The 22,513-nt window shown below is 39.1% G+C and overlaps 1 protein-coding gene and 1 long non-coding RNA gene across 3 annotated transcripts in view; one reads left to right on the forward strand and one right to left on the reverse strand.

The window, feature by feature from the left end:
• The first annotated feature begins 358 nt into the window (after window positions 1-358).
• On the forward strand, window positions 359-4,948 carry LOC122172076. Of its 2 annotated transcripts, XR_006172175.1 has the most exons (4): window positions 359-1,701; window positions 2,415-2,529; window positions 3,258-3,330; window positions 4,602-4,948. It is a non-coding gene; the product is annotated as an uncharacterized LOC122172076 (long non-coding RNA). The 2 variants fall into 2 exon arrangements; XR_006172174.1 differs by lacking the exon at window positions 4,602-4,948 and having other exon boundaries at window positions 3,258-3,409.
• Window positions 4,949-14,748: 9,800 nt separating this feature from the next.
• Window positions 14,749-22,513, reverse strand: part of LAMA3 (laminin subunit alpha 3) — a 115,385-nt gene continuing 107,620 nt past the window's right edge. The window contains exons 68-78 of the mRNA XM_042836931.1: window positions 22,176-22,306; window positions 21,173-21,304; window positions 20,102-20,246; window positions 19,654-19,817; window positions 19,057-19,246; window positions 18,280-18,429; window positions 17,629-17,788; window positions 17,367-17,494; window positions 16,082-16,175; window positions 15,623-15,742; window positions 14,749-15,446 (exon numbers count right to left, since the gene is read on the reverse strand). Coding sequence (XP_042692865.1) covers window positions 15,301-15,446; window positions 15,623-15,742; window positions 16,082-16,175; window positions 17,367-17,494; window positions 17,629-17,788; window positions 18,280-18,429; window positions 19,057-19,246; window positions 19,654-19,817; window positions 20,102-20,246; window positions 21,173-21,304; window positions 22,176-22,306 — 1,560 coding nt within the window. The 3' untranslated portion in view covers window positions 14,749-15,300. The remainder of the gene's footprint in view (window positions 15,447-15,622; window positions 15,743-16,081; window positions 16,176-17,366; window positions 17,495-17,628; window positions 17,789-18,279; window positions 18,430-19,056; window positions 19,247-19,653; window positions 19,818-20,101; window positions 20,247-21,172; window positions 21,305-22,175; window positions 22,307-22,513) is intronic.

Here is a 22,513-nt window from a genome sequence, read left to right on the forward strand (position 1 = left end):
TAGAAAAGTAACATATGTAAACACCACTAATGAAGCAGTGTGACACCTGCAGTTTACATGTAAGAACTTAGCAACAGCAGTCTTATAGTGCCCATATTGTTATGGACTGCATTAGAACTGCATTTTTTGGAAGAACTTGATTAGAAACCAGCAGGGCTGTATGTCTGCCAAATATCAGCAGACGAGGTCTTGTGATGGGTTACCGTTAGTTTTATTCATGCAGGATGTGGTACTGCTGATTCAGCCTACCAAGAACGGTCTGGGGAGCACAGAAATAAACAGAGTGACGTGTATTACTTGTACTGGCTGACCTAGGTTGATATGTACTTCCCAATATCAACACTATAGACATCTTTGTTGTTATATACATATATTTTAATCTCTGACAGCATAGCATTATCGGTGTGATAGGTGCACACAAGAATGTCAGCCAGTAATTTCAGGAGAGGTTCAACCAGTGACCAATTTTCCACTTACCCCACAGCTCAATGCAGTTCAGCATTGGATAATCTATGTTACTGTTATCTCTTATATAAAGAGATTGAGCAAATTGGTTTGTAATCACTGAAGGACAATACAGTGAGTTAATGATGGGGAGCAAGAACTGTACTGTAAATAAATGTATTGGTCTAAAATCTCTAAGATCTTTACTCTGTTTTTCTTAGCACTTGTTAAAGAGATAAAAGGCAAAGTAGCTACAGTTTTTGCATTCTGTACGAGATGAAAATATAGTGTTTTTATAGTGCCTTTGCAGGACGATGTTGTTGTAGTTCAATATTGTCTGTACCTTTGGACACTAAATTTCTCTCCCAAGCTTCTGACCTGTCTTTGTGCTTCTGACAGGGAAAATTCCTACAGTCGTCATCTTTATAGAATCCCTGAGTTAATAACTTTTACAGCAATATTTTTCCTCCATAAGTCTAACTGGAATTTAACACTACTATAAATTCCATGAGTCACAGAGAATGGCAAAAATGGTAGTAAGAGAGAATCAGTTATTAAAGAAAGCATAAAGATTTATCTACAGCATCTGAGAGAAGGAATTAGAAACAAGAAAGTCCTATGATAATATTTTTTTGAGTTTCATTTCCTCACTCTATAAATTAAATCCCACTTGTCCCAGGGCCCTTCTCCAGTGTGTCTGGGTGAGGCAATGCAACCCCTTGCTGCTTGCTCAAACTGCCCTAAATCTGATTTTGCTGGGTTTCTTTTTGCCTATTTTGTTCCAAAATTCTACATCTATTCTGGAACACCTCAGTAAGCCTGGTTCAACTTACACTTCTTAAGATAGAGATAAAATGTCAGCATTGAATTTGCAATATTTGATCACCAGCACTTAAGCAAGAGCCACTGTTCATTTAAGTAAAGGGAAGTAAAATCTTGCAGGATTGCATTAGCATTTCTTCTGCAGTGCAGAAAGCCTGGCTGTATATGCATATAAAGTGTGGAAAATACTAGTGAAAATCTTCAGATTCTTCCACATTTTTTCAGCTTCTAATACAAGCCTGCAGAGACAGCTGCTGTAATTTTGAATTCCTTTGGAAGATGTGCCATTCCAGTTAAATATCAGGTGATACCCACCGCTAATTATGCAGGGGTGTAGGAATCAAGGATGTAGCTCTCTATTCTGCACCAGCTGTTGGAAGCACTGCTCTCTATGTCAAGCTGGACTTGAGAACTCAAGCTGGTGAATACACAAAAGTGAGTATCCTCTCTGTTTGAATATATTGCATTTTGTAAGGAAAAGAATATCAAGATTCTTAAGTACATTTCTAAGGAAATGTAATTTTCAAGCAGCCAGAGCCACTTGTTCTTGTGCTTTGTGCCTCAGACTGTAGCGGTGGGTCTCAATAATGAAGGTTTCTGCCTGTTGTGTCTCATCGCTTCAATATTAATGAGTGGTGAGCTCTACATCTGTTATCATCATGCATTTTCCACACAGAGCAGCAACTAAGCAATACTACAAAGCTAAGCCAATCTTCAGAGCTTTCTCTTCGTATTTTCCTATTAACGTCTATTGTCATTTTAAGGGCTAAACCCTACCTAAGGACATGCATTGAAATGACCATCTCTTCTGTCAATAAATAGAGGCCATGCATACATCTCCTGGTAAAACACACTTCATGAGCCTCTTCATCCACATAATTCCAGGGGTACTGAAATTGAGTCTCTTGACTCTTTCCTCTGATTAAAGAGTGTTACAACAGTAGCAGTTAAAAGAACAATTTCTGCTTGTGGGAGAGGATTTTAGTCCAGAATCTACTACTCCTTCCTCTCATAAACTTTCGGTTTTTCTTGCTTATTTTTCACAGGCAGCCCTTCCTTTATTGAGAACTACCAGCTGAAAAGCAACCAATCCCTCTGTCCTGCTCTCTTGAGCATTCATTTGTGGCTGCTCTTTTCTGTTTCCTCAGAACATGCAGTCTGTAACCGTGGCAGTTTTGCACCGAGAAGTCATGGGGATGGCTGGGTCAGAGGACATGAAGTTCCTGTAAAGTCAAAAGGAAAGTGAAACGTGAGATGGAGCAAGTAAGAGCATTTCTAACCATTATTAGCTGGTGCTGCTGCTCAGTTTTTGCTGTTTTGTTGGTGGTGGTAGTTAATGTTTTGATTATATTTGATAATGTTTCTTTTTATCCACACATACAGTTGCTCTAGACTGAATAATCAGTCACATAATGAGATGAGTTCGTGTGCGGTCACAGAGTTATTTTCATTTGAGCATATGAAGGTGTGTAATTTTTGCTATATAAAATCTGCTAAGTGGCAGGGCGTTTCGGTGTGTTGCTTATTTTATCCTTCAGAATTTGCTAATCACCAAGCATATGCACACAGTTCCAGAGAAAACAAAGGAATGCAAAAGTATTAAATACTTACAGCTGCTCTGCTGAGGCAGCAGCCACATGCTGGCCTGTTGTATGAGAATTAATTGGAAAAGCTTCTACACAAAATAATCATCATCTGACTCGAATTTTAAGAGCCAATTTAGGATGTCTTACTTTTGGAGAAATAACTTCTTACAGGCTTCAGAGCTACATTTGATTGCAAAAATATCTGCTCAATCAGGCACTCCAGAGGGAGTGAAATACAAAGAATAAAGTGATTACCAGAAATCAACTAATTCTTGTCCGGCCCTTTCTTGGGAGTCAGAATGAGTTCATGTAGGTCATAACAGACAAATCTTTCTCTAAATGTCCTTGAAGTACTTTCACTATTGAGAGTGTGCAAATTAGATTTCCCTCTTGTTCTCCCTCCAGTGAGCACTGAAAACAATTGATTGCATCTTTGCTACAGAAGAGGGATAAGAGCAAATGAAAACTGGTGAGCTCGGTGAGTTGGTGTATGAGAGGGAGAGGTAGGCTGCCCATACTGGGATATATAAACATTATTTGTTCCATACAATATCGTTGGTGTGGGAACTTGGTTGGGTTCCTATGAATGTTTCTTGTTTTAGAACAAATAACAAAGCCATTCACCCTGATCTTTTGCAAGCAGGACATAAATCTTAAACATCTAATCATTTTTGCTGATCTGCTTTGGAGGTTCCCTCCAGTCTTCCTGCATTTCTTGTTTGTGCATGAAGCCTCTTCTAAGCTCTGACACATTTGAAAAGGAGTTATCTCAATATGTTCCCTTGTATGTGTGTATATACACTACTCTATGTGTGTAGTGTTCACAAACAAGTCATTTGCCCAGTCACTGAGGATGGGCCTCTGTGCTTTCAAATTTAGGTTGAAAAATGAGTAGTCAGCAAGGCCACAGATATCCTGTAGCAAACGTAGCAGCCTTGGTAAGTGCCCTTTGTGCTGGTACTCCTCTTAGTCTCTGTAATTTAGAAATCAGAAATCCTAGTAGAGCATATTTTTAGGTATTTAGAATGAAATGACATCTTGCTAAGGCATATTTTTCTTGTAGTAGTTTAGCAGTAAATATTTTTTTCAAAGGTGTCAAGCTGCTTGATGCATAATGCAATTTGAAATGAGATTGTCTAAAGGTTACTTGTAGGCAACGTTCTTACGTTTCTACTTTTGTTTGGAACTTTTGGCATTGCATGCACTTTATATTTAGCATCTTAACATTTTCCACTTGCTTGTTCCTCAGTCCTTCACTGCAAAAGTAGAATGGCCTCTGTCGGGTTACAGAGGTGTTATTCTGGCCATGTTAGACTTCAGGGTTGTTTTTCAGTTTTGAAAACTGCAGTCCCTTTAACTCACCTTTCTGAGAGCAGGGAATATTTGGTTAAAAATCCTAATGAGGAAAAATCAGTAGACCCCATTGACAACAACCTTATTGTGACACAAAACACAGATTTATGTAGGCAGGTTGTTGTTTCTTATGCATAGATACATCATCCAGGTCTTTTTATTGAGAGGTAGTCAGGTAGTCACAACTGCCATGACCAGTTCTTGAGGTAAAGAGAAAACATGAAGGAGAGACCAGCTGTCATTTGGCTGTGAAAGGCACGAGGAGCTCAGCTTGTGAAGAAGGCATATGAAGGAGCTGAGGTAGTTGAATCTGCTGGCATTAGGGAAAATTGCAAAGTGTGGATTCCTGTGCAGATGTCCTCCTTCAGTTGCATTTTCAATTTCTTTTTGCTGTAGGTTTTGTAGGTTCCTCTTCAAGATCACGCAAACCGCGGCCACCTGAAAGTTACCTTGTGTCACTTGCAACAAGGAAACTTTCCTCTTTCATCGAGACACTTAACCTTCTCTGTGAATGGGTTCTCTTATCTATTGTAACGTGCAATAACTTCGTAACGTCTGTGCTTCAGTACTGGTGCCTTAAGATTCATCAGTCTGCGACCACCTCAGACAAAAGCATCTTGACTGTAACTGGAACAGACCACGGAGATTACATTCATTTCAGTAGCCCTGTCAGCAGTGTATATCCCTACAAAGATGGCGAGCTTCTTCCCCTGCGTATGTGCTCTGTTAGCTACTGATGTCTTTGTCCCTGATTATTTCAGTTCCTTATGTTTTCAGAGTTTAATCCTGTCTCCTGGAACACAGTGCTCTGTTCTTTACAAAACTCTTCTCCGAGGCTTGCACACACAGACATGGCAACTGGCTTTTAAAAGAGGCAGTATGATCTACAGCATGTATCATAAGACAGAAAAAAAGCCAGAAAAGCATATTGAGAGACAGATGCTACCCCAGATATCAGAATTTTTATTTCTGGATAGTAACTTCTCATCTGCAAAACCTGGGCTTTGGTCTGAACACTTCTGCTTCTCTCAAGAACACATGACTAGTTGTACCATTAATTAGAGGATGCAAGAAAAGTCATCTATTTGTATAAACTTACAGCAAAGAGATCATCTTCTATTAAGTATATATTCAAACAGTATGTCTATTTATATACACTCAGGCTACAGCATTCTCTAGAGCAAACAGCTTAGGTAGATGTGTGCTCACATCGTTTTTATTCTACTAGTTTTTCTTTCATAAATATTTGATTAAATTCATGCAACATTCTTCCCATTTTGATGTGCAAAATTATAAAGCAGACATTAAAGTATGTATTTGTTGTTTGAAGATATTATTTTTGGCACCTGGCATTTAATTTGAAATAGAATTTGAGAATCTAGAAGCTGATGTTTGACTGGCTTGATTGTGAGTTCCAAAGGGAAATTAAGCAGAACCAAGTGTTACTTGGTACTTAATGAAATCAGCAGAAGCATACCATTGACTAAGGGTCTGTTCTCTAAAATAAAGTGATTTCTCCCTTGTTTATCATTAGATTTTTCCATTCTTCCACTTCTGGAAACACAGGCTGTTTGTTTGGAATACACTCTCTGTCCCATCTGGTTTGTAATATGTTCCTATTTGGGCATTTGTCAGTCAAGGGAAGTATGTGAGTTAACAAACATTTCTGTGAGTGAAACATTCTTGTGAACAACGCCTATCAGAATGTGGGTAGCAGAAGTGGCACATAGAGCATGTGCTCAGCAAGAGAAACGCTGCATTGCAGATAAAGGGAAATGGCAACGTCAAGACTCCGTGTGCATCTAATGGCAATCACAACAGGACTTGCAGATCTTAACATGTCACAGAGCAGAGTTCTGATGAAAATAACAGCAGAATCAGCAGAATGACAAACCTAATACCCTCCTTTAATTATTATCATTTTTTTAGTGTATTTGGATTTTGAAAGCATTCCTGCCCTTAAACAGCACAGTGCCTTTTAAAGCCATGCATCAAGTGACTTGTTCTGTACTGACTCACTATTTATTCTTCTACCAGCGGTGTTTTGTGAAGCTGAGAGCTACCAACCATGTAAGTACCTTAAGCTGTGTTGCGTAATTTTAGCTATTATGAGTTATGCACAGCAATAACCAGAGTATTGCAGTGAGAAAAGCTATGCTTTTACTGCAGGCCATTTTTTCCCGTGTTCCTCTTCCAGACATAGCACAAGAAGAAATCATCTTTCATTTTTTTTCAGTACACTCTCCCTTTTTTCATTCCATTAGCATTTTTCTCAAATGCTTCCAGAAAACATTCCCCTTTTTATCCTTCCATTCCTTTCATTTATTAAGTCTTTAACTTACCTATTTTTAGAGGGTTGTAAGCACATGGAAATACATATTCTATCTCGCATCTATTTTACATGCCTTTCACGTGGGGTTCAGCCAAATTTTCTCCATGGGTTCTCAAGCTTCAAATCATATAAAGCACAAAAGCAGTTCATATATACTACTTTCCTTGGTGTAGGGTCAAATTTGAGAAGATGCACATGAACCCATCTATCTCTGTGCCTGGCTCATCGCAAAACCAATACAGTCAATAGAGATTTCTTGGTGGTAGCACCAAGGCACTGAAAAATAAGAAGGTAGAGAAATGCTGGCAGACCTACTGCTATGGATCCAAGCACCAAATTAACATGAGGAACTGCAGCATCATAATACAGAGATGCCAGGAGCTGGCTGCACTTTATCTGGGTACCTCAATAATAGAAAGGACCAGCAACAAACGCATTTATAATGACGTATCTTCCCTATAATTGGCAGTGTGAGATAATTCTTTCTGGCTTGTTCTTTTCTTCACTGTGGCCTGCTGACAACACTGTACAAAGGCTTTTCTACAGCTAGGTAGCAAGGCAGTGCAATTATTAGTCCTGTAGTCAAGTGCTGCATTCTTCAGGGAATTTATTCAGTGAACTTCTTGCTGCTCCAGATGGATCCTTGGGAGATTGAAGCTGGGTTTGTTGCTGCCATGTCCTCGTATGGCTGCACGTTTTGGAGTGGAGTAACTAACTTCCCTCCACAGAGGTGATAGAAGGACAACTTAGAGTAGATACCCAATTTTTATGTAAATAGAATTGTGAGATGAATAGCCATTCTCTGAAAACATCATGGGTCTTACTGAATTCAAGTAGATATTGTATCACAAGTCCCAGTGCTACTGAGCAGTGTCATATCCACACAAGCTCTTGTCTAGCCTTTCCATTTGTTTAAAATCAAGAAGGTCCACATATCTTGGAACTTTCTGTGGATCCCAGATAAAAAAATAATGAGTTAACCTATGCTAATAGTAAAAGTCTTAACATTTTTGTCTGGATTTGGTGGTGGAATGTGCTCTCATAAGCATAGCCATGCCTGAATTTCAGATGCATGTAACAGTGCTTGTTGGTGCCGGCCAGGCTGGTTTTATGCATTGCTATTACAGGACATTCACAAGAGCCCCACATTAGCATTCCCCACTGAAACACAAAAGGCTTCATTTAATCTATATGAAAAGAAAAATGTTGTTTCCAGACAGGTCTTAATAAGTTTCTGAAGCTGCAGTTATACTTTCAAACGACTGCTTGACACCACATGGAATGATCACCATAGTCCAGACTGTGATACAATTCCATTGAGTCTAACCACTGCACAAGGCACAGCTGTGCCCTCAATCACATCCCAGTCCTTTTCTCTCCAACTCGTGACTGCCTTTGTCACAGCCCACCCTATTAGTATGTTCTATTTTAGTATACAGATAAATTAAAAGATATAAAGCCAGGGGCTATAATTCAGGAATAGATGACGCAGTTTTTGGTTTTCACCAAACTAGAATTTAGCTGTGCTTTGTAAATGACACCAAATGCTATCTCTTGGTTGTAGCCCTGGGCATTTTCTATTCTGCCTGTCTAAAGAATGTGACTCTATTACCTGAGAAATCAGGGCACTTGTCCTAGGCTACAAAGCGCTGCCCACAACTCCATTGCCAGAAGGTTCTCTGGTAAGACAGACATAGTGCTTACACGATGGGATGATTTTAAAATGTCTTTCATAGGTCTGGAGTGGAAGCTGCAGGGTCAATGGAAGCTTCTTAGTAGATGAAAGGAGAAGAGAACCCAGCTTTTGCCAAGGGCGTCTGCTGAGATTCTCGAGCATAGAAGATACCAGTGGTGGAAAGTGAGCAGTTGAATGGTACAATTGGGAACAAAACCAGCTCAGCTGGGAGGCAGGCAGAGGAATCTGAGTTTTGGCCGCTTGTATCACAGCTTACACAGAAAGCAGCTTCCTCTAGAAATTTGTATATCAGAGGACATTCATGCTAGTCAAAGCTGTATTGCAGGGTTTAAACTCAGCTGTGTAGCTGTCTACACAAATGGAAAGGAGGACAATATTCTGCCTTGCAGAGATGTCTGCTCAAGGGGCACTTGAGATGGCAGGAAAGGCACGAAGGGGTGTGAGAAGCTGTCTTATGACTAATTGCTGTTTGCAGCTGTGGATAGACACGTGTTTAATTATCTGCTACATGCATGCAAATTTCATTTGCAGTCACTAGAGCCCAGATGTTCCCTGGCATAATACAAAGTATGACAAACTAAAGGAAAAGGTTTGGAGAGCCGACTAAGAGGGGCTAGGAGGGGCAGCTTCGTGCTGTATTCCCTCCTACTTTATGCTAGGCCTGTCCCACCATTTTTCTGACTTCCAAGTGCGGATTTGTACATCCATAGAGAAATGAAGCCTGTGAACAGCCACTGCCAGCAGCTCCCAGCCCAGGCCAGCAGCAGGGGCTGAGGTGGGATGAATGGGGTTTAGCACCCAGCAGCAACTTGGAAGGGAGCAGGGGCTGGGCACTTGGCTGCCCCCACACAGCCTGCAACTGTCCAGCAGAGCAGCACTTCTCTGTGTTCCTGGCTTGCTTTTCTCCTCAAGGCATTTCCCTTGGTAGGGGTACCTCCTCTCCTAGCAGTCTTAAGGCTCACCTTTCCTTCTTCACCTTTCTTTCTTCTTCATCACAATTCCTTTTCTACTGTCTAGGCTCGCATCTGTTCTTACTGCTTTTTTTTTTTCCGACTGGTAAGAAGTCAGTATTTTATCACAGAAACAGACTTGAACATTCTTTTAACTCCTTGTATGAAAATGCTTTTTGTAAGATCTACACATTGCTTTCCCAACACTCTGAACCAGAGTCCAGACAAACAGGACTACCGCCTTCTTCTGTCGGCCCTTATCAGGTAACAATAAAGCAATGCTGATTTATACTGATCCTGCACCTGGCCTTTGTTCTGCTTCAAGGCGTTCAACCTCTCTTTGAAAGGTTTAACTTATTCATTCCCATTTAATTAAATAACAGCTATGATCGTTAGTGTTTTTGTGGTGTCTGTTTTGAATTAAATTTGTTCTGAGCGTATGTATCATGTTGATTCATTTTATCTTTCACGATAAATGCAATATACAGAGATTTAACAATCACATCTTTCTTTTGTGCACAGACCTAACACAATTCCCAGAAAGATTTTTATTTCTTTGAGGCACAGTGGGACCAATGCAGCTTCTTCAGATGTGGAGGAGCAGGGAAGAGCCTGAGGACAGGTAGGCTCAGAGGAATGGGCTCATGGCTGTTTCTTTGGGACTCCCCTGCAGTCCCACCCTCACCCCAAAACCTGTCACTCACAGTTTATTTCCTTGGCCTCCCTACTTCCATCCCTAATGCAGCTGTGAACACCATCTGTATTGGTGAAAAGTTTACATTTATGCATATTTATGGAGAAAGGTGTTATGTCAGGATTTCTGCAGCCTCTGTCCTGTCAGTTATTGCATAACCAATTTAATCTGCAATAAAAATTCTCTATAAAGCTTGCCAATAAGTTTGAGTACAGTTTTATAAACTGTATGTAGAGCCTTATGCATGTTTTAATAAGGCGTGTGAGCCAAAGTCCTGTGCAGTGGTTACATCTTCCCATTAAGGCACTGAACTTCGGATCATGCCTACACGTTTTCTTGGAGAACTGCCCAGAGTGCCTTTAACTTCTTCTCTACTTCAGTTTCTCTGTCTCCAGAGGCGTGCCATTACCTTTGATTTAACTGAATGCAGCAAAGAGAAAGATAGAACTTTCTTACATACTTGTCACCTTGCTCTGAGCGAAGTTCTATTCCTCGGAAGCTTTGCCTTAGCCCCAGGAATTGGTGATAGTTAATACTGCTAACCCTCCAGGTATACAGTATCCAGAAAGCAATTCCCATTGGAAAGTAATCAGAAGGGGCTAGGAATAAGATTTGTGGCAGGTGTCATTACTTCACAAGGTAAATCCTCTATACAAAGAAGTACCTTATACTGAACTTGGCTCAGAACCACAGAAGGGCTGAGTTTGGAATGGACCTGTTGAGGTCATCTGGTCTATTGACTGCTCAAGCCAAGTCATCCACAGCCAGCTGCCCACAACCGTGTTTAGAATAACCTAATGGTTATGCTATTAACACAGTGTTAATTGCAACTGTCTGCAAAAGCTGGACACAGAGCCATTTATTTCAGTATACTTTAAAACTGCTCTTTGTTATCAATTCAGGCCTCAACAATTAGATCTGAAAAGTTTTTTCCAGGCTTAAATTCCAATAGTGACAGCTGTCTTCCCTGTTAATTTATAAAGAACTAAGATTCTCATGCATGCAATTATTCATTCTTAGCAGCACACAGTTCTGTGACAGGAATCTTTGGCATGGGCTCACGCACAATTGAGAAACCCATTGCTGTTCCAAGTTAAATATAACTGAACAGAGACAGAAGCTCATGGATGCCAACTGTCTTTTCATCCCATGTAATAATGCTCAATTTTTATCAACGAGAAGGTGACATCCCCACAAAGAAGCTACATCTCACAGAACGCTTCACATTCAGAACCTGTAGGAAAATACAGTAATTGGCTGAGATGTAAAGTAGCAGTAGATGGGTGTTAAAAAAATAAATACTTCGAATGCTACCAGCTGCAAAACAACAGAGACAGCATGGTATGAAAACAGGTCAGAGCTTGATTTCATTGGTACAGAGGGTCCCAAAAAGTGGCTGAGAAATCAAAATTCATTGGTTATTCTGCCTTCAGTTCTTTATAGTCAGAGGATGCTTAGTGCAACCCTGGCAGCGAGTAGCTTCTTGCTGTTTTGAGATGTCTGGGCAAGCTGCACAAAGTAGGTTTATGCTTACATCTTGCAATCTTAATGCCCCAAGTGCAGCTGTGCTGTAGTATTATGGCACTACCTCCTGTAACAAAGCATTTCCGTTTGCCAGGGACATCCATTTGGTATATTTTTGGAACACAAAGATAAAACAAAGATAAAACTACAGAAGACTGGGCCAGAGCGCCCTAAATTTCTTTACATCACTGAAGAAAGACGTTGAAGTTGTTTAAATGAGGAAACCACAAAGAAAATGGTAAGAGGCAAAAAGCTCTGAGCTCATTTACAAAGTCACAATGCATTTACAGATTTCTTAGTGAAAACACATTTTCCAGGCTACACCACTGTTTTATGAGGAGCAAAAAGGAAATAGAGGGGGTGAAAAAACAACAAACCAACCAACAAGTAATTCCCCAGGGACTCCAGAATAGGCAAAGCTCCAAGGAGTCCTTCCTAACAAGCGGTTACAAAAGCAGAACGAGCAATTCACATTGCTTCCTACTGAAGTAAAAGCATGGGGGCTCTGCATTTGCAAGAAAGCTCCACAGCAGCAGCATAGTCTTCAAGCAGTCTCTGAAGATGTTTCACTGGGATACTTTTGTCTGTTAGAGCCAGAAGTAATAATATCATTAATAAGCAGTAAGTGAGTTATATTTCCCTTGTATTTACACACTTTTTTCCTACAGTAACTATATGTTTCTTTTGAGAATGCCCTGTGACCTGCTACATTTTGTTTGCCTGCAATTCCCACTGTTAGCTCTGCTAACTATTTTTCAGTTCCTATTATCATTTGGCTGCATTTTGTAGTTGTAATTAATGGGAACTCACTGGACTTGGTGTCATTCACCTCAGGTAACACACTCCCATTGAATCTAATCCAAATCAACTGGAGAGGAATCCTTTGTTCTTGATTCTTACGCAGGTAAGAGAGCAATAGCAAAACCAATGCAGTTCAGCCTAGAGAGGCAATCTGCCCATTTTATGTGCCATTCAAATAGTCATCATGTCAACCTAAACACAGTGCTAACGTGCCCAACCATTCAGCTATGTACTTGCAGTGCACTGAGCACCGTACTTCATATTTCCCCATAAAACTTTTCAAAACCTTCCTCAAAAGCTTGAATTGAAAGAGGAACAAACACACACTGGTGTATAATTTTTTTATTATTTTTAAGGTGAACAACAGAAACAAAATTCAGGCTGTAATACCGCTGCACCCTTGAATACAGGTGATGAGTAATAATGCAGGCTTAGAAAGGATGGCCAAGGCTGAGTGTTTTTGCAATTAAAAATATTAGCATTACTTAAAGGCTCAAATTGCAAATGGTAAAGATGACTAAAGAATAAAAAATGAGAAGAAAAACTCTTGTGGGATTTATTTACTTTTATTATAATAGAGTTATTGATAGATCTATGGGTCCATATGAAGTGGTACAGTCAAAAGAAGTAAATAATATATGGAACTAATTAGCAAATGCCAATACTCAAATGACAAAAGCCTTGGAAATACTATTTGTAAGAATAAAAATAACATGACAGAAGGTCTACCCAAGGCTTGCTTTGCTTTTTATTCACTTAACATTCCATTTTAGTATATTTGGTCACTTACGGTCTACAGTGCATTGGGCAAACTGTTTATTCTCCCAGAGATCTTTCCTGGTGAACCTGGAACAAAAGATGTCTTCACTACTGAAATTCCACGCACCGTTAATTACTTGAAATACTACTTAATTCATCTCTCATTTTTCAGAAGATATTTCACATGTAAGTGAACTCAGAATGTTCTGAGCACGGATCAGAAAATGCATGAAATACAGCTCAGCACATGGATTTCTTGAGAATTCTTCATGAGACTGACCTAAATGGGACAACTTCCTTCCTCACATAAAAATTATCCACTGACTCTTCTGAGTCAGTTTCTTTCTACTAAGGGATCTGTATCAGCCTGATACAGAGCTGGCCATGTTCAGGTACAAAGCTCAGAACTCTGGCTGGCCTTTAGTGATTGTGTCAACAATTTATGGCAGCCCAACTCTTCAGAAACAATACAACTGAAGTAATCATGGAGGAGAGAAAACAAACCACCCTGAAAATTAGGGGGGCTTTCCAACTTTGTTGTTATGTATTAAGATTGATACTTACTGGTTATTACACCATAGATTTACTGAGGTCTTCTTACATTTTAAATTTATTTTCTATCAGCATTGAAACTAGTTCTGACAAAATAAAATCAAATGGAAGGGAATTGAAATCCAGGCCTAGCTCCAAGTTTGTGATGCAAACATTTTTGCTGTATTCACTTCTTCTGTGTGGAGAAGAGAAAAGGCTTTTTTTTTGTTTGTTTGTTTTTGTTTTTGTTTTTGTGGCTAGGGAAAACCTGCTTCAGAGAGCAGTCTGATGGGCAGGAGATATTGAAATGTTACTGGAGGATATCTTGATTAAGTTTAACTGTTCTCCCTTTCTTCTCATAAGAATTATCAGTTCCAGCTAAGGCCAGCAAATAAAATGAAAATTTCCTCCCTTTTGGTCATCTGAATACTTGACAATGTACTTCAAAGGCAGGGGGTTACTTCAAGGCATCAGGTATAGAAAAGATTCAGTTGTTGCTCTCTGATAAGATGATTTCCAAATCCAACTCCTCCAGGCAGTTAGGTATTCCTTTTCCACCTGGCAGGCTGCCACAGAGGAGAAGTGGTTCTGCAGCATCTCCAGACAGAAGGTGTCTCCCCTTGTGTGCCACTCCTCTGCTTGCTTAAAGACCTCAACCCCACTCAATTTCACCCCATCCCATTCCAGCAGAGTAGCTCTGCAGCTGAGAACCCTCTGCACCATGGAGTTGCTGTAGAAGAGAAGGACTGCAGGACTTTGCATGAAGAGCTTTTTGACAGCCATCCCACCCCAAAGACCTGCAGCTACAAGTACAAGGACAGAGAAAGGAGAAGCCCTGTCAAGTTTATTTGGGCCAACCCTGTATTTAGAAAAATGGAAACCGGGTTCCTCCACTCCACCACAGATCATGATCGGGTGCAAAGATGTGAATGTCAAAGAACACAGTCTGCTGTTTTCATCCTGCAATTCACACTTGAGAATTGCAGCATGTGCAACTACTGCTCATAATCTAACTTGCCTTCATTTAATCAGAAGGAAAATCGATGGAAGAAACTTCTGGCTAAGAAGCTTACAAGAAAAAATTCTCTGAGGTTTTTAGGTGACACAATTCTAAGAAGCAACAGTGATGGACTCCTGCTTATCTAGGCAAACCAGATCCTTAAAGCTACAGAATTACTTGTACAAAGCAAGCTGGATTTAGGTGTCTGAAAAAAGGAAGAAATACTTGATTTAAAATAACCAGGCAAGAATATGGGTGGCTTTAAGAACATACTACTTTTATTTAGTTCCAGAATTTCTAGTATTTCAACAAACTCTCAGAGTTTCACTCCTTAAAGTGCTTCAAACTCCATTTATATTATTATTTTTAACATTAATGTACATTTCTGTATAAAAATTCTGTTCATCAATCCAAAGAGACTTATATTTTCATAAATTTCTTTACATCAGCGGATATTATTTGCTCTCAAGTTTAGCATTAAGGCAAATTCCTGAAATTAAGACACTGGAATTCCACACAACTATATGCTGTTGTGGGTGAGAGCGGAATTTGTCCCAGCAGGGTATATACAATTGCTTTTTCTGCATATGTTTCCAAAGACACGACGGATTGCCCTGGAAATCAATGACATTTAATAGGGAGTTTATCAAAGCCGATACTTCAAATTTGCTTTGGCACAATCCACATCCAAAGGATTCATTTTCTTACCAACTACTCTGTGACACAGCAAGTAGCAAAAGGGGAACCCACAAGATATGAATTCACACAGTACTTCAGCAGACCCAACCTGATGAATGTACAAGCAAAGTTACGTGGCCGGGCACCCACGCAAACTCACAGCCCCGTGAACCTCTGAAATTCTCTTGGTGGAGACAGGTTTGCCATTGATGCTAATATTCCAAAGACAGCCAAAAAATGGATCTTTGACTGGAAGCCAATGTGAGTCCAAGTTTGCTAAAATGAGATAGAAGGATGAAGTCAATAAAACAAGAAGGATTTTAAAGATGAACTAATGAGAAGCTCTCAAAAGAGGGAGAATGATATAAAACTGAATGCACGAACAGAACTTTCGTTTCAGAAAGGAATAAAAGCCAGTAGATACATTAAAAAACAAAGCAGCAATAATTTACCTGGAATTTTGCCGAAGTAGAGAGGCTGATGCACGTATTCAGGAGAGAAAGGTGGATGTCCAATGGTGTAGTTACTCTCTGTGCCTACTTCTAGCTGCACAGTGTTCACCTTCTGAGAGACTGCAAAAAACAAGTAAATGAGAGCTCTTTCTCAACTCTATTGAAGAACCAACCAGCTAGGACACTATTTTAAACCAGCATGAAAAGATTTAACTTGTAGGAAAAACAGATTTCATTTCAATTCAAAGTCAGATTGACACATTTAGGTACTCTGGGGCTAAATACAGCCAAAAAAAGCTCTCTTATGTAAAGCCTTGAATTAACACAAAACACTCACATTGTTCTTAAGAGTGCTTTAAGAATAAGCAGAGAAGAAATGATTAACTAAGATCTGTGGCTGCAACGCTCTGTGCCCCCCTTCTTTCCAAGCTGCAGAAGAACTGGTGTGATACAACGTACCTGTGATTGTATGCCACTGTCCATTAGTCAGAGATTGCTGAGGTGTGACTGATGTCTGGAATTCTCCTGCTCTACCATTTCCAGCAGCAATGACCTGTAAAACAGTTTTGGGTTAAGTTACCACAAAGAAAGGAACAGAAAAATACAGTAATTTAAGTAATTTATTGAACTTGTGGAGGGCTAGGTTTCACCTAGTTTATGAGTCAGTCATTGTATATGTATTCCAGAAATTTTGCTACCAGATTCTCAGGAACAAATATTTTACAAGTTTTAAAAGCAAAAATACATTTTACAAAATGGTTTTAATGGTTTTGAAATAATCTCTCTGCATCAAAGTCTTTTCTTCTACACCTACTCTTCAATTCCCAAAGCAGTCACCTACACACTTCACATCTCCAGAGAGAATCACTGCAATATATTTCCCTGGACCTTCACATTAATTCACTCAGGAAGCTTGCAGCCTGATTACTTACTATGACATCTCCAACAAGAATCTCCTTGCGTTTTCTCACATCTTTCTCTTTATTCCCTGTAAGCAGGCTATTTGTTATCGACATCTTCCTCTCTTTTGGTAATTGCCAAGTAGCTGATATGCTGAAATCCATTTTCTACCAGGTTCCTCTGATGGTGTTCCATTGACCTGTTTTTACTTCCTATTGCATCCTGTCCATGCTAACAGCCAGCACGAATCTAAGTTACAGCTGAAAAAAGTGTCTGATCTCATCCACAAGTGCTTCACAACTGTTGGTGCCCCTGCTTCTATGTGCATTTGTGTTCTGTTGAGCAGAGACACCTTTTTATTTGAGGTCCCTACAGAACCAAGCACAATGGTTTTCTGATCCAAAATTCAGATTCTGAGGCTATCGCATTACAAAAAAAAAAAAATGCCAAAATAAAACGAAACAAAAAAAAAATCAACATTCTGACACTAGAGAAGTAGCTTGCAAGCAAATCTGGGAGACATGGATAGTTTTCACATAGGGTATGATCCCACTAGATTATATAGTATCAAGAAAAGCCTAAGAAAATGAAGACTGTGCCCTCCTGCTGACATGTGAAGAAAACATGTGTGAGCTAGCATGCACACAATGGAATCTGGTAGTGTAGGCACAGAGACAGGTTAAATGCTTAATTTTCTATGCTGTGATTTTAAACCACTCTAAGGAAGTTGTTCAGTGTTAAACCTGGAGACAAACGTAATACATAAGCCCAGAGTTCAAGGTCAGAACTCCTCCCTGCTGAATGAGAGTAATACAGCTGTAATGGAATCACAGCTTGTTCTTACCTTTCCTTCTTTCATGTAAATAGTCAAGTAATTGCCTGGCTTGGTTCCAGAATGGAGAAGTACACCTGTTGAACTCCTTGGACGAATGGCAAATACAATCCTAAAATCTAAGCCCATTTGCAAATTACCTGTGGAGAGTCAAAGAGCGGGTAGAGGAAAAACTGGAAATCATCATAAAAATACATACAGAAAACATCCTTCTACACTCATACATACACATTTAAGGCATAATTCCATATATCATAATCTCTACATAGCTTACCAACAGCAATGTATCCTCCTTCCTTAAAGAAATGAATCCCCATCTCCATGGGAGCATCCAGGCAAGGAAGCACATCCTTTTTTTGCTGAGGTGCATTCATGACTTTTCCATTCATCTTAAAATTTCTCAGGCAACCCTTGAAACTCTTCATTGGTATATTCTGAAACCATGTTTCAAAACATGAATACCAAAGCATGATGACCATCTTTTTAGTAAGACTACCCATTAGATCTTTTGTATTGTTGGACTACAGACAGCCATCTGTCGTTAAGGGTACCTAAACCCCATCTCTGATGTGAAAAGACACCTGGCAATTAAAAGTGCTTTAAACATTACAGTAAGAGCTAAATTTGAGTTGATGTAACTCCTGCTTGCAGCACAGATATTTCCTAATGATGTTTCAACACAACGGGAGTTGTGAGATCTCAAGTACAACGGTTCCTAAGAGGCTGTTTATTTTAACTTGTCCTAATTGTCTAATTTTTAAAGTAAAAGGAACAACACACATTTCACACTAATATTCAGGTGCTCAGTCAGTGCTTGGAAATGTATACTAAAGCTTTCCAACATGGAAATCCTTCATATTAACACTTGCGCATGTAATCAGTACAGCTTGGGGAGTGTGTAGAGGTGCCTGCATCAGCTCTTTACCTGTCTTTTCAGCAATGGTGGCCCTCCCAGGTAGACTGGTGACTTAATTTCAGTGGTGGAACCTCTTGCTAATCTTCCTAATCTTCCATGCTGAGCCCTCAGACCATCAACAACCAGGAGGACATTCTTCCCATCTCTGCCACATACCACCTTTTAAGGGTGCAACAAATAATAGAATGAGAAACCCCAATGCCAGTGAAAGCCATTAGAGCTAGTGTACCAAACAGGAACTGAAAAACTGTGCTTTTAAAAGGTGAATCATATACAGTATAAATAGAATATTTTCAGGATAGTCTGAAACTAGCAAAAGTAGAAATGGAAGAGGATAAATAAGATATTTCAATTGAATATCAAGATGATTTAAAAACCAGGAGCATCTTGCAAGTCAACCATTCAGATTGTCAGAGATTCAGATTCTGGTCATCTTGCTGGGGCTTGCAAATGGAGTCACTCCACACTCATTCTGTGTGTGACTGAAATCAGAATTCTGCCTGACCCAAACACCTCACTGTATTCTGCATCTTAGTGATCTGTATGGGAGACGTTGAAATGTTTGAACTGAAAATAATGCGGTGACCATAAGCCTCTGCAAGTTCTCTCCTAACAGAGACCTGTCAGTCACATGAGCTTTGAGGCAAATGAACTAACTTCAGGTCACCACAAGGAACACTTTCACTTTTTTCTTCCTTGTCTCTGCCTAATAACTTAGAAATTCAGACTGTGCCTACCATGACTGCTAGTCACAGTTTAACGTGGTTTCTGTGTCATACTACTTACAGTATGCCACTGTCCATCATTGTATTTAACACTAGTTTTGATTTTGATTCGTCTTCTTCCAGAACCGAGCGAAAAGACAAAGCGTCCTTTTGAAATGTGGAGAGCCGTGTAAGAGTTCTCAGACTTTCCCTCCATAAAAATGATTAATCCTCTTGATGATCGCGTTCGTATATCCACAGAAAAATGTAACCTGTAGTGGAAAGTAAGCATACTCAAACGTATGTCTATTTTGTCAGGTGTTGTATTCTCCCTGTTCATCAGAAAAGCATCACCAAAACTCGATTTGTGAATTGCAGAAGACATTTTGGGTGGAATCGCAGTGTTCTGCATTGCCCGCCTTTTGAACGTGAATTAAAGTTGACTTACTCAGGCTTAGAACTCGGCATCAATATGCACCATAGCTGCCCACCATAACCAAGTCAATCTACATAGTTTGGGGAAGTATGGAAAAAGAAAATTTCCTGAACCTTTAGAATCACTATTCTGTTGTGCCAGAAGATGGAGACATGACTAAGAATCCTGGCTTTTAGCACTTACAGATTCAAGCAGCTTTGAAGATTCAAGTATTGGGAGGTGAAGAGATAATATTTGTATTACCTGTCCATAGGTGCAGATGAAGAAAACGTGTAGGATATAAAACTGTTGGGGATGTTTCCAAGGAGATACGCCTCACTGTTGACATTTAACTGAGTTAGTAAAGTGTAGTTTTGCTGGTCATGCTGTACATTAGAATATGTCAAATGATCAAAGTATTTTTCATCCTGGGAGGCAGAATAAAAACATTTACTATAGGTGAGCATAAAATAATAAATTCGATCTACACAAGAATTTCCACCTGAGGCAGTCAGTGCCCTTCTCTAAATGACAGAGAAGCTGTTCTCATTCTTGAGCAAGTACAGACTTTGTGTGGAACTTCAACACAAAGAGAACCTGATTCAGAAGTGAGATGGAAGGCAAACAGTAATATTGGGCTCGATAAATTATGGCTGTGCAGACAGAGCCTCAGCATCAACATAGAGTGAAGACGACATAATAACAGGCATACCTTGAGCATCTTAAACCTGAGTGGATTTTTGAATTCTTTCAGCAGTATTGGTTCAAGGTTCTCATACTGGTGGCAAGCTCCAAGGGATACATCAGTCTTTGCAGTAAAATTCATGAGATTTTGAACTTCAGGGAGCTGACCTGTCCTAGAGTGAGGAAAGCGATAAGTTCTGTGACACAGGTTACCTTTTCTCTAATGTAATCAACTACATACTGTAAAACTGTGTTCTGTACAAAATGGATTTCCCAGTGACCTGATGTTAAAACACTAATTTTCATCTTTTGATGAAAAATTTACATTCAACACTGCAAAAAAATATTCACATTTGTCCCACTTCTGCCCATTTCCTTTTAGGCTTAAAAACAAAACAAAAAAATAATCCAAATTATGATGCTTCCTTCTCATCTCTTCTAAACACAGTCTTTTGTACTAAAAGATATCTACTTAAACAGAAATGAGCGTTAATAAAAGCAGTCTCTATTTCTGGATCAGACAATGAAATTTTACTCGTTAGTATGTGCATAGCCAGGCAGATCGAGGAAAAAAAAGGGAACAGTAATTTACCCTCCTGTGCAAATTAGACATTGTAATGAGAGCTGTCAAAGCATAAGGCCCATCACAACTTAATAAGCAGTTCTGGTACTAAAGCCAAAATATCAGAAAGACTGTCGACACCAATTTCCTTTGTGGATAAAGAATACTATTAAATAATACTATCATTTTATAAGTCACATAGAGCATCCTCAATGATTAAATTACAAAACATTTTACAATTGAGAAAATGCAGTGAAACTCCTTGCCCGTCATTTTCTGTGAGAAGAGCGGTAGAGCTGGGAGCAGAACCTGAACTTGTTTCAGACAAAAATTCCATTACATCTGAACAACAGATTTAATTACAAGTTGATACTGTCTGGATTAGAAAATACTCTGGGGCAGCAGAGTTAAGCATTCATGAAGATTTCATACATGTAGAAGAAAAGCAATTTAGAAAGAAAGCATCTTTAAAAAGGTGATTTAAAAAGGAACACAAGACAAAAAAGTATGGAACTGAAAGACTACCAAGCCAAATACCTTTCTATAAAAACATTTGAGATGCAACCTTCAAAATCATCTCCACCAAATCTGATAGGCTGAGTGAACGTCTGTGACCTCAGAAAGTCAAATGATTTTGAATCAAGATCATCATCAACCAGCAGTTTTACTCTGAAAAAAAAGCAAAGAAAGATGAGCATGAAACCTAAAGAAAAACATCCATGAATTTGAATGAAATATATATTTTAAAAAGAAACATTTGACTGATGTGTTTTCTCATTGCATTGTAAATACACTAGAGCTTCATTTGTTTACTTTTGGGATACTTTCCATAAAAACTTATACTGAATTTAACTTATGTGAAATTACTCTGCTTTTCGGTGGTAGATATTGAGTAAGGACTGTCTTCAGTCCTTCAGTGAAATCCTGATCCAAATGAAATTCTTGAAAACTCTCACTGACAGATACAGGATAAGATTTTGTTCTTTGTATCAAAATGGCTCTTTGTTCTTTGTATCAAAATTGCATTAGCAGCAGCAACTACAGATAATGTTGAAATTTGTAATCATCCAAAGTTACAATTATTCAAAACTTTCCTCTGTAATGAGCACTTATTTCATGTGTGGCACAGAAATCAATGAGACTTAGGAGCTTTCCTGTAAATTGACTTTTCTGATACCTATGAAATAGATCACAACTGAAAAAACAGACAATATTAGCTTCTTCTCTGGACCCATATTAGATGCACCTGTAACTTACAGTGACATATGTAAAGGCTATGGGGAAGTGGAAGAGCTTCCAAGCTCCAGTTTAACAAGTAGACAAAACTCAATAAATCAGACATGCATATTGATCAGCTTTGAATTCAGATTGTCAGCTGAAATATCACAGGTACTTATATGCACACCCACTGTCCAAAAATCTCCTTTTGCTTCATTATTTCAGCATGCTTTGCTCCTGTATACCGTAATTACAAGTCAGACAACATTTTAATCTTTCTCCAACTACAACATAAAACACTCAGATAAAGGACTGGACTCACATGTCAGCTTCTCTTGTTACTGTCACATAATGCATTGACCCATCTTCATACTCCTTCTTCACTTTCATTTCATTCTCTCCTATCTTTGCATTTACAAAGCCAGGGCTCAGGTAGATGGTAAGAATATTAGGCTAAAAAAGAATTGCACAAAATAATCCTTAAATGCAGATGCCTTTAGTTCTCGATTATATCATCATTAATAAAGTTCTCTGTGGTCTCTATTTTCTCAGACAAAAACTGCATTTCACAGTCATCTAGTACCAGATTTTACTCCCAGTTCTTTATGACGAATATAGTTCACATTTTAAAATCTCTCTTAAGTAACCAGTTATTTAAAA

This window comes from Centrocercus urophasianus, unplaced genomic scaffold (assembly GCF_019232065.1).
Source record: "Centrocercus urophasianus isolate 14NV4802_14NV808 unplaced genomic scaffold, USGS_Curo_1.0 seq_11, whole genome shotgun sequence".
Taxonomy (NCBI): Eukaryota; Metazoa; Chordata; class Aves; order Galliformes; family Phasianidae; genus Centrocercus; species Centrocercus urophasianus.